At 36.4% G+C, this 13047-nt stretch overlaps 1 protein-coding gene across 1 annotated transcript in view; it reads left to right on the top strand.

The window, feature by feature from the left end:
• Positions 1-13047, top strand: part of LOC136026199 (MFS-type transporter SLC18B1-like) — a 155245-nt gene that overhangs the window by 28192 nt on the left and 114006 nt on the right. Inside the window, exons 3-4 of the mRNA XM_065702524.1 lie at positions 1814-2050; positions 10203-10298. Of these exons, the coding sequence (XP_065558596.1) occupies positions 1814-2050; positions 10203-10298 (333 nt within the window). The remainder of the gene's footprint in view (positions 1-1813; positions 2051-10202; positions 10299-13047) is intronic.

Raw genomic sequence — 13047 nt, forward strand, 5'->3', positions numbered from 1 at the left:
AGTTTTGTTCGGTTTTCATGGTTATCGTTTTCTTTCCTTCATTTTAGGGGTCAGTTTCGTGATCAGCAGATAGAAAAACCCCAGAAAACACATTTCCACATGCTTTCTACCCCTACCCTGTATATTTCCCTTCCCCCCCTCCATTTCCCCGTTTTATGTTAATCGATTTTTTTATATCATTTTATTTCTCAATTTCGTAATCACCAGATAGGAATACCCCAGAAAATATCTTTCAAACCGCTTTCTACCCCTACCCTGTATTCTTCTCTTTTCTCCCCTCTTTCCCCTGTTCCCCCGTTTTCCGTAGTACTCTTTTTCTATACTGAATTTTAGATGTCAATTTCGTAATCAGCGTATGTGAAAACCCCAGAAAACTCACTTTAAACTATTTTCTGGGCATGTTCGGCATTTTTCCCAGTTTCCCCCTTTTCCCCTGTTTTTCGGGTACTCGCCCCACTCGGATTTATGGGGACTTTTAGTATGTTGTACAGAATTTTTTTCTGATCATTTTGGTACCATTTTCGTTTATACTGCAATTTTGTCCGGGTCAAACCCTAAAAGTCCTGGACTATTAGTTCAGAAAGATATACTACAAAGATATACTACAAAAAAAATATACTACAAAGAATAGATTCAAATATTTCTGCTAACACATAACAGGATGGAAGCTGTTTGTCCTATCAAGCTTGGAAAAATAGTGACCACTACGCTCCTCAGCCACGGTTAGTAGCTCAGTTAATACATTGGCTGACACTAGGCGGATACATTGTGTAGCCCTTTCCTCAGGGACAATTGATGGTCATATCATCACCAAAACCAAAGATAATTTACCTTTGAGCAATTTTGAACAAAATGGCTATCAAAATAGTAATTGGATGACTTTGGGGGAGGGGCCTTCAGGCAGGGGGTTTGCCGCCCTGCGGTCTCTTTGGTTATTTAGAAAAGACACTAGCAGACTTAATTCCCTTTCAAATGAGCTATCACATATCTCTTTATGATGCCCCTTAGCCTTGCTAGAAAAAAGAGGGAAAAAAAAGGAGACCGAACAGTGCCGCCCATGCAAAAAAGTCATTCTTCAAGGTTCAAATTGTTCAAAAGTCATTGTTGTTCCAGGCAGGGGGCTGTAATTTCCCATTAATAGGTTTTCGACCGTTCTGATTCCAATGGTAGACTTTTTATTTTGATCTGGTGCCATTTTTGAGGGGTTTCAGATTTTTTTCGACATCACCATAAATTTCTTTTTGCAACAAACATTTATTTTTAAGACTAATCGAAGTGATAGTTACCATTCTTGAATTAGGTAGTTTTTTTCTAAACGCTTTTTTTTTAGCTTTTGATTACTATGGGCTGTGGTTCGCTCTTTACTAGATTGCAGCAACCCTTGTAACCATGTTAACAGTATTTTGCACAAGGGATTTGTGTTAAGAACCCAAGGGACAATAAAACAATTTAACAGATAAAACCTAGTTTCGTACAAAGGGGTGAAACTTCAAGTGTTTGGGGATTTGCTCTGTATTTTCCTATATTTTCAGGAAATCGTCAGTTTTCTTTAGCCAACTTTTAATGTTTCCCCTCGTACCAAAAATAACGCTCACAGGAATGCAAACTATTTGTTCCTCCTGCTTTTTTTCTGTGAGAAAATGGGATATAAGTCATATGCTGTGTTTTCAAAAAATTGACAATTCGATGAACCATAAATAGGTAAATTAAATATTATAACATAAATCCTAAAAACTTTGAGATTTGACAGGGGGACGAAGCCCCCTCTCCATGGGCTTGATACAATGTTTTTAACAAATTATTAATTTTTCAGATGTGGAAAAATCAGTATAGTCCCATCAGAGAGTCAGGGGACTCCCAAGAATCAAAAGAAACTCCCAGTTCATCTCCTCCTTCTGAAACAAATGACAGTTCAAGTGGCGAATCAACTGAAAAGGGCAAAGCGATGGGCTATAGTGCGCAGCAATGGACTGTCTTTTTAGTTATATCTGTAGCTACACTTTCAGCTGCCTTTTCTATATGTTTATTTCCACCGTTTTACCCCAAGATTGTAAGTACTTAGCTTTATATTAAACCTTGTAGTGGTAATGATTAGTGAATAAAAAGGCAACCCGTGTCGATAGACACCAAAACTGAAAAAAAAATAAAAGTAAAATGTGTCAAAAGAAAGCTTTTACTGCAGGTTCTAAATATGTAAAATTTGTTGGTTTTAATATACCCAACAAAAGTTATAACTTTATCTCCAAATTCCTCATTTCTGAATGCCCTACCAATAGGCTTAAAGTGAAAATGCAAAATTTTGAATTTATTAACAAGGAGATATGTTTTACCTGTTATCATAGGATAATGACTTTGGGCCCATTCGAATTTGGATGGGAAGTTTTAAGAACAGTTAGTTAACAAAAGAGATCGCGTAACAGTAAAGTGCCGTTTTCTGCTGTTCTGATTTTTTTGAAGGGCACAAGTTTAAACGGGTCTTGAGGTCCTCAACTTACCCTAAGAGCTTGTAGCAGAGATAGGAGTTTACATTAGCTCGTACAAAAATACAAATTGCCTTTGGACTCCTCGTTAGCGATAAAACCGCAAAAGACAATTAAGTAACAGAATTTTGGACAAACCGAACGCAGTATTTAACCTAACCCCAATCCTTGATAATTATAGTATTCGGGTGTATGTTTTTTGTCCAATCCTGAAGAAAGGGCAAATAAAGATTTAGAGAGTTGCATCAAATTCCTTTTCTATCAATCTTTACACTGATATAAGCGTAAATGATATAAGCGGTCATAAGCGTAGAACATTAATTTTCCAAAGGGGGGGGGGACACAACCATGTAGCCAAGAAAAATTCAGTTTTTCAGACATTCAAAATGATCTTAGAGGATGAGCCCCTCACAAGCTTCGGTGTTGGGAGGGTCGTGGGATTTTCCTTATAAAACCCTATTCTTACTTCTCTTCTCTTTGTTTTTGTCCTGTCCCATGGCACTCTACACCTCTAATATAGGTTGTATGTGGTTTGTAAAAGTATTCTGTAAATATGGCTATTTAAAGAAGAATACAAAACCATGCTCAAAAGATTCATCGTTTCTTTGAGATAATTTGTTGTCTTTTAGTATTGGAACGAAAAAGTCAAAGTGTAAAGCCTAGTAAAAAGTTAAAACGGATTTTATATATAAATATATATATATATATATATATATATATATATATATATACTAGCTGTTGGGGTGGCGCTTCGCGCCACCCCAACACCTAGTTGGTGGGGGCGCTTCGCGCCCCCCCCAAGCCCCCCCGCGCGCGTAAGTCGTTACGCGCCATAATAGTTACGCGCCATTGTAGTTGTGTCCCTATGTCCCACCTGTGAATATAGATATATATATATATATATGGTTTTAACTACGTAAAACTTGCGAATATACAACATTCTTTGCTGTCCCATTGTCTTTGCATATAAATAGATTGTCAGGTTTACCGACTCTTGAACATGCAACATATAATGGTCCATGGGAAAACAATCTGTATTCAGATCTATACCTCATGATTCTAATGATTGCCCTTGAGCTTTGTTGATGGTGATTGCTAATCGACCATTCCCTGTCCCGGTGTCCCGGTCGTCATTTACATCCCCCTGTTTCCCCCGGTGTCCCCGTTGTAGTTGTGTCCCTGTGTCCCGGTCGTCATTTATATTCCCTGTGTCCCGGGTCCCGGTCATCATTTGTATCCCGGTGTCCCGGTCTGTATATACATTCGTTTTTTAGTTTTGTTTTTCTCCTTTATTTTTTTCCTTTTTTTTTCTTTTTTAGCTTATTTAGATTTTTAGATTTTTTAGTTTTTTTTATTAGTTTTTAGTTTTTATTTCTTTTTAGTTTTTTTGTCCCGGTCGTCATTTATATCCCCCTGTTTCCCCCGGTGTCCCCGTTGTAGTTGTGTCCCTGTGTCCCGGTCGTTATTTATATTCCCTGTGTCCCGGTCGTCATTTGTATCCCGGTGTACATGTCCTGGTCGCTTTCTCTTTGAGTGTCGTCATTTATTAGTTTTTTCCTTTTTTTTTTAGTTTTTTATTGGTTTTTACCTTTATTTTAGCTTATTTTTCAGTTTTTTCCTTTTTTTTAGTTTTTTTTTATTTTTTATTTTTTTTATTTTTTATTTTTTTTAGTTTTTTACCTTTTTTTAGTTTTTTTAGTTTTTTTAGTTTTTTAGCTTTTTTACTTTTTTTATTAGTTTTTAGTTTTTTTTTGTAGTTTTTGCCTTTTTTTAGTTTTTTCACTTTTTTTTTTAGTTTTTTATTGGTTTTTACCTTTATAGTTTTTTTAGTTTTTTAGCTTTTTTATTTTTTTTATTAGTTTTTAGTTTTTTTTGTAGTTTTTGCCTTTTTTTAGTTTTTTCAGTTTTGACGTCACCTAATCCAGTTTTTTCAGGTGACGTCACCTGACACATCCATCCATCCATCCACAGACAGACAACTTATTTTTATATATATAGATATATATATATATATATATATATATATATGTTTATATATGTTTGTGGTGACAAAGTATTAAGTAAAGAGCGAGTGCCTCAATAGTAACCGAAACTTGTAAAAAACGAATTTTTGATACCGTATCAATAGATGCAATAAAAGAATTGGCTTATTATTTTAATTCCAAATATATAAGATTCATTAAGTTTAGCGCTACCCATCAAAAACTACGAGCCTGAGACAATTTGTCTGATTTTCGGAAAAAGAGGAAACACTTCCTTAAAGTTAAGAAATCTTAATGAAAATCAAACCATCAGATTCAGCGTATCAGAGAACCTTACTGTAGAGGTTTTAAGCTCCCGTCTGTAACACATGGAATTTATGTATTTTTTTTGCTGGAAGAAAGATAAAAAAAAAAATGAAAATTGAAAAGATAAATTGACCCGCATCCGCTGATGCGGGTCAATTTATTTTCTTTTCCAGGGCCTATCGTATTGAACCATAGTCCTAGAATACCGTGAGAGGATTCATTCAAATGGAAATTAAAAGTTCTGGTACCCTTTTTAAGTGACCAAAAAGATTGGAGGGCAAGTAGCTCCCCTTCCATGCCCCCTTTTCCCCTCTGATCAAATTTTGAGATAGCTATTTTGTTCAGTGTAGTTGAAAGGTCCAGTAAATATGTCTTAGGGGATAACATGATCTCCCATAGCCCCTGGAGAAAAATCTGAAAGTCTTGAAATTTTCCTATTATTTAGGTATACTATTTGCTATTCGGAAGTAAACATAAATTTTCTTTTTTTGGGGGGGGGGGCAGTGAATTTTCTGCTGAGGAGAATTTCGATGGGAATTGTAATCCGGGGTGGGGGTAGGGTAATCCCGGGCATGGACTTTTCAGGGGAATTTGCCAGAATTCCTATGCAAAATTCATTTTATTTGTAATACTTTATATCTTTGCCAACTCAATTTTAAATGCGGAGATGTTAAGGGGAATTTTTCGGGGTTTGGAAATTTTCACCTGATTAAAACTGTCTAGATAATCTATCCGTAGGGGGAGTAAAAAATAATTTCTTATTTCTTAGCGAAATAAATTTTTCAGGAAGAATTTTTTACAGGGGCAACTTTCTACTAAGGGGGGGGGGGAGGAGAATTTTTCATGGAGGGGCGGTTTCCGACATGATTTGAAAAACAATCAGGTATTAGTCTTTTTCAAACGAAAGTTTGTTAAGAAAAAATTGTCAGGCGGAATCGCCCGAAGAAAGGATGAGATTTCCAATAAGAATAGAATTGTCTAAAGGGAGTGGGAAGAACTTTCCATGGAGGAATTTTCTGTGGGGGAAGGGAATTTTCATGGAGAGGGGGCCGGATTTCCCTGCACTATTTAAAAAACGATCATAAATTAAAATAAAGAAAAACAAGTTTTTCAACTGAAGGAAAGGACCAGCATCAAAACTTAAAACGAACATAAATTTTGACGAATATGAGGCGGGTTGTCCCCTCCTCAATACCTCGCTTTTTACGCCAAAGTTTGATTTTTGTCCCGATCCCGTAAGAACGACTCTGAAAGGTAAGGGCCGTTTAATTGGAACAATAAAAAGCTTTTCTTTTGAAATACTAAAAAACTTTAGTGTGAAAAGCGAGGCATTGAGGAGGGAGGCAACCCGCCTCATACACGAATAACTTCCGTTCGTCTTAAGTTTTGCTGCTGCTCCTTACTTCCATTTGAAAAAACCTTTTTTATTTAACAACTTCAAAAACGACTAAAGTTGTTTGTTGGCCGCTTTTTTTCAATTATGATCTTATTCCTATTGCCAAAAAGCATATAGGTTATCCAAATGGCTTATCTGCAATTTTTCAGGAACAGCTAAGTGGATTAAGTTAACCTCTCAGATAATATAGAGGGGTATGTTTTACTAGATCAAAAGACATTATATGCATCCAGGTTGTCAAAAGGGTGTGATCTCCAATATCTAAGGAACACCTAAGGCTATTAAGTTGAAACTTTCAAAAATATTGAGGGGGGTGTACAACTAAACCAAGACGCTATGTATTTCAAGTTTGTCAATATTGCCGTACCTGTAATATCTTAGGAACAGCTAAAAGCATTAAGTTGAAACTTCCCTAGAATGTTGAGAAAGAGGGTGAACTAAATAAAACAAGAGCTAAGAGCTCATGTGGCACTTGTGACGAGGCAAGAAGAGCTAAGAGCCAAGAGCTCATATGGTATGAGCTCTAACAAAATTCTAAGAATCAATAGATTGATTTAAAAGGAAAATCAGAGGCTTAATGCTGGTCAGGATTTAAAATAAGAGCTCTGAGTCACGATGTTCTTCTAAATATCAAAATTCATTAAGATCCGATCACCCACTCGTAAGTTATAAATACCTAATTTTTTCTAATTTTTCCTCTCCCTTTAGCCCCCCAGATGGTCGAATCTGGGAAAACGACTTTATCAAGTCAATTTGTGCAGCTCCCTGACCCACCTACCAATTTTCATCGTCCTAGCACGTCCAGAAGCACCAAACTCGCCAAATCACTGAACCCCTCCCCCTACTCCCCCAAAGAGAGCGAATCCGGTACGTTACGTCAATCACATATCAAGGACATTTGCTTATTCTGTCCACCGAGCTTCATCCCGATTCCTCAACTCCAAGTGTTTTCCAAGATATCCAACTCCAATTCCCATCAGTGTCGAAAGATCTGATCAGGATTTGAAATAAGAGCTCTGAGACATGAATTCCTTCGAAATATCAAATTTCATTAAGATCCGATCACCTATTCGTAAGATAAAAATACCCAATTTTCACGTTTTCTAAGAATTCCGGTTTGCCCCTCCAACTCCCCCCAATGTCACAGTATCTGGTCAGAATTTAAATTTAGAGCTTTAAAGCACAAGATCCTTCTAAAAATCAAATTTTGTTAAGATCTGGTCACCTTTTCGTAAGTTACAAATAACTCATTTTTCCAAGTTACCCCCCCCCAAATCCACCAAAGAGAGCAGATCCGGTCTTAGGTTCTCCCACCCCAAACTCCCCCCAATGTCACCAGATCCGGTCGGGATTTAAAATAAGAGCTTTGAGACAAGATAACCTTCTAAATATCAAATTTCATTCAGATCCGATCACCCGTTCGTAAGTTAAAAATACTTCATTTTTTCTAATTTTTCAGAATTAACACTCCTCCCCACCTATCCCAAAACGAGCGGATCCGTTCCGGTTATGTCAATCATGTATCTAGGACTTGTGCTTATTTTTCCCACCAAGTTTCATCCCGATCCCTCCACTCTTAAGTGTTTTCCAAGATTTTAGGTTTTCCCCTCCCAACTCCCCCCCAATGTCACCAGATCCGGTCGGGATTTAGAATAACTGCTCTGAGATATGATATCCTTCCAAACATCAAATTTCGTTAAGGTCTGATCAACCGTTCGTTGATCGTTTTCGAAAAACTTGAAAACGACTTTATGATTTAATCTAGGCCGGTCTCTGATACGCCTACCAAATTTCATCGTCCTAGCTTACCTGGAAGTGCCTAAAGTAGCAAAACCGGGACCGACAGACCGACAGACAGATCGACAGAATTTGCGATTGCTGTATGTCACTTGGTTAGTACCAAGTGCTATAAAAACACTACCACAAGGATAGTTTGAGGGCATTAAGATAATAGTTCTTAGGAACAGCTAAGAGTGTTAAGTTGAAACTTTCACGGAGTGTTAAGGGGGATAAAAATCAGACTTTATTTTGTACGTTCAACTAGTCATAATGACAGGCTTTTCACTCATCACCAGGCATGGCTTATCATCAACACCCATCTACATTCTTATCAGTTGCAACATTGTTAATCCTGACCAGAAGTAAAATTGGGCCTAAAATGGCCCCTCGAGAAACCCCACAAAAAATAGAATAAGGATTTGAGAAAACTGTCTTATAGTTCATTATTTGCAACTGATTTGAAAAATACTTCAAATAACAGAAATCTAATTAGGGTTTACCAAAGTTCCACAAGTAGTTTGGTAATTAAAATATCATGCTGTATTAGACAGAGGTCTTTTCGTTTAATCTATGTTATGAGGCTAAGCCATCTACTCGGTTCATCCAGATGTTTTAAGGCAAAATCAAGCCTGATCTGGTAATTTTTTGCAGATCTCTTTGGAATATTGTTAAAACTGCTTAGGATCATTAAGTGGTTTAATTTTTAATTAATTTGATAAAAAAGTTTGGTAAATTTTGCGAAAATTGGATGTCGAAGTTATCGTTTTTACTCCATCAAACTCCAGCTCGAGTCCTTATATCGGAATATAAGTAATCTTATCAGTTTTCAAAATGGGAGTCCACTTCTGAGCAGTAGAAGTCATATTAAAAATTTTAGTCAAAGGATGGGCCGTCTTAACAGGCAACATCTCCCATCTAATAATCTAATAATCTAATCATTAGAGAAATTAGAAAGTAACTGTAGATTTTTTTTTCTAAATGTATACTGCAATGCTACTAATCGTAGCATTGCAGGATAATCTTTTTATTTCCTTATACCATGCTAACGTTTTGCTTTAGACAAGGTCTTCAACTTTTGAATTGTAATATGAGGGGGGAATCTGTCTTGTCAGTTAAAATTGAGCACTAAGTATTGTCTATTCAATCTATCATCAAATGAAAAATCAAGGGATAATTCGACTGTAAGAAAGTCAACAAAAAGAAATGTATAAAATGTCCCACTCCTCTATCTAGTTACAGTCCTGTTTGCAGTTTGTCCTCTGGGTTTTATTATGCTTGCCAAGCGTTTAGCCAAGGCCGTATCCAGGTGGAATTTACGGGGTTTGAATCCCCCTATTGCAAATTTTTCATGAGAGAAGTAAAATCAGTATATAAAACACATCCTTTAAGCTTATATCCTCTATTACGTATAAATATCTTCTTTGAAACTTGACAATGTTGCTTCAACAGGAAGGAGTTTGCGAAGATTCTCACAATAATCATGTCTCTAGAACTTGGTAATTTGGTATAATTGGGTCGCAGTTTGCTAACTTTGGGATTCAAAGGCATCTAAAGGCAGAATAGTAGCTTCCTATTTTACGTACCCGAGGAATTCCAATGAATGAAATTCTGAGCATAATAGTGTTTCCTAGTATATAAAGGACTCCAAGTGGTCCATGGAAATGTGTCCCGACTAAAAATTTTTGTCTTTAGCTCTAGAATTTTTCAAAGTTTGCTCTAAGGGTGTTTAGCTCGAAAGCAACCAGGGAAACCTCACAGCAAAAGTATTATCAGTATTCGAATAGCTATTTAATTTGTAACAAAAAATGAGACAGGTGAAAAGCAGGTCGTTTGACTGACCTTATACCAAACAATAAGTCGTACGAAATATGTGGCTCGATCCTAATTTCTAGGGCTATAACTAAAGAAAGTTTAAGATGGCTTGTGCTTTTTGGCTCTTCATCCGGGGTCAAATGGAAAGCAGGTCGTCGACGAGTGGCCTGGGAAAAAGTCATAAGGAAGGATTTAATGCAAAGAAGTCTTTCATAAGAGGTGATAAAGTGTGGAGTTTTTAATAGATCGGGATGAAGGAGTAGGATTTGCAGCTGTGTTTGTCTTTGGTGGCTTGATAATTCAGTGATTTGTTAGTAGCATCAGGAGTAAACCTGTTAATATTGAGCAATTTATGAATGTTAAGGACGTTTAACCTGAAATAAAACGCTTCGCATACTGATTTCATTTTGTTTACTCTTTGAGATATTTTTTTTTCTTTTTTAACAGGCAGAAGATAAGGGTGCAACCGCATCAATATATGGATTTATTATTGGAACAAATTGTTTGACATCTTTTCTTATAACACCTTTTATTGGAAACCACGTAAGTGCCTCGTTTTATTTCGTGATCCACAGATATATTTCTCTGAAGCAAGTGGTATATAAACTAGTGACCACTATTTCTCCAGTCCGCCTTATTTCAAGCTTCTTCTTTAGGCTCCTCCCCAAAAATGCTTAAAAGTTCTACTCCAGTTTAGTCTAGCAACTTGTCCAAAAGTAGCTAGTTATCCCCCCCCCCCTCGGTGAGGAGTGAAGTGTCAGAGACTTTGCTTTTTTGGTCTTCCAGTAGCCCATAGAAGATTGGCTATTGTCTGCTATTGTCTTATCTGTAAATGTTTTCCCGCAATCAACAAATGTTGAGCCTCTACTATTATTTAAAACTTATGCCCATGTCACTCTTTAGTCACACCTGTTGAATAAAAAAGCCAAGAATTCGGTTGGTAAAAACTGTATCGACACTAATTTGTCCCCAGCTATTGCTTACTAATAACTGTGTCTTTAAATTTTTTGCTAGGACCGTCATACAGATAGAAAAACCCTTTTCCAAGCTTCTATTATTTCAAATTCAGTGTGTAACCATGGTTGACAAATCATAAAGTTCAGGGCTTAGAAGCTGAACATCGTTCAACTCGACAAATTATGAACAGGGTATACATATTGGTCATGTAGTTGCACGTAATCCTGTATATGTCTACAAGTAAGACTATTATGGCTCGCGCATGATTTAGAACTGAATATAATTGATCTTTTCAATTAATTTTTTAGAATAAACAATTCTTTTTGTTTAACACTAAATATTGCTGGTTGTTTTTATTCTCAGACGTTTCTTATTCTTTTTAACTCAAAGCCTTATCTTGGATTCACATATATTTTCATATTGGAGCAAATTTGTCCTTTCATGGCAACTTAGTTGCAATATTAAGAGTATATTTCCATCACGCAAGTGAGCGGGAAAATTCAACTTTTATAGGAAATTTGGCAGTTTTATTTAGCAATTTTTGTTCTAAAAATAACAGCAGCAATGTGAATCGATGATTAGATTTTTTCTAATCAACAGCAACACCTGTGGAAGAGAAAATGATTTATGAAAATAACAGCAATTAAGATCGTTGAATATTGTAATTGATAGTCATTTTTATGACCAAGTCCATGGCACTGGACTGCCCCAAACGTTGGGTTGGACGCACCACTTGTCAGCCTTTTACCTAAGCTTTCTCTACAAAATTAAAAGGGTTTTAGTGATTAAAAGACGAGTTTCCAGAGACAACATCACTCTGTAGACCATTCCAAACAGTTGCGGCACTTTTCAAAGCTCTTCTTGAAGCACTCAGTGAGGGACTGAATATTTTTGCTCCCCTGGCTGGCTGAAACGCTGGTGCGTTTAGCCAGGCAAGTACCAAGCTTCTTTATAAAATTACGTCGACTTGCTGGATTAAGAACATTACTATTGATTGGAATATTTGTTAACGTAAGAGGTACGGAATGTGTAGCTCGAAGTCCAGACGGTTAGACTTGTAGACTAAACCTCTAAATTCTGCTTCTCGATTAACAAGCTAGCATCAGTAATGAGGCCTTTTCGAATCCAGGCAGACGGATAGGGGGAGTACTATAGGAGCTACTAACCCATCAAGACGTTATTATAGACACCCGGGTCTTATGCAATACTATATTCCCGTATCTGACGTAATAGGGGCCATGTCTGTTTACTTATTTAAATGTTTTCTTCAAGATTTCTTTGGTTGCTACGTAATAGGAACTTTTAGGAAATTTTAGACTTTAGGATCCGCTAGTCAAGCGGTGAAATCCTGGTTGTAAAAAATGATCTTGATCAAATATTTACAAGTGAAGATAATATAATCTTACGTGACTGGATTATAAAGGTTTTGGCGGACTTTTATAATCCAGTGAATACAGGTTTAGAGGGTCGCGACGTGTTAGAAACTACGTTTCAGTGAACTTATTGGAAAAGAGTTCGGTGTGTCAAGATCAAAGATATTATTCTTGGCATATTCTTAAATTGTAAGGGTTTGTTGTCTAACCCCAAAAGGGAACGAGATGTTTGCAAGATGTATAATATCATTAAACAAATACAAGTCGGATCAACAGTTATGCTTTAAAGCAAAAGTGAATATAATGCATATACAAAGATTACAAGGTGAATTAAATGCATTAGTGAAACATATTGGACAATGATCTGAATCAATCTATCAAAAAGGAGTGAATTTTATTCCATTTGTTGTTGGATATTTTCCTAGCAAGAAAGAATCTTCATTATTTGCTAGTCTATAATTTGTAGGAGTGTCAAGATTAAAAATGGCTGGATTTGAGAAACAAAAAATCATAGGGAATCTAGTTATTTTGGAAAAATATTCGATTCTGGATGATGCTTTTCGAAACGTTTGTCTTCAAAGGAAAACATTTTCTCAAAGAATACTTAACGATACAATGCGAAGTGATTCTCCATCTTTGGGCTATTGTATGAAACTTTAGTGTCGTGTGCCAGATGCATTTACTCAACTTATTGGCATATTAATTGAAACAAAACAGGATGATATTAAGGATTTACTTTTGAGCACTAGTTAGAAATTCGTTTAAGACGGCCATTTCGCAAGGCAACAACGAATAAGTCGAATAAGTTCTGTGACATGACTCAATATCTTTCTCCTGGAAGAAGTTCCTATTATTGACCATGAGTCAGTTTCTTTTTGGAAGTGAGACAGTCAACATTGGAAAAATGTTTTACACATGTCTATTATGTTTGTGTACATTGGGCGGCTGGTCATCTTTCGAGA

Source organism: Artemia franciscana, chromosome 4, assembly GCF_032884065.1.
Source record: "Artemia franciscana chromosome 4, ASM3288406v1, whole genome shotgun sequence".
Taxonomy (NCBI): domain Eukaryota; kingdom Metazoa; phylum Arthropoda; class Branchiopoda; order Anostraca; family Artemiidae; genus Artemia; species Artemia franciscana.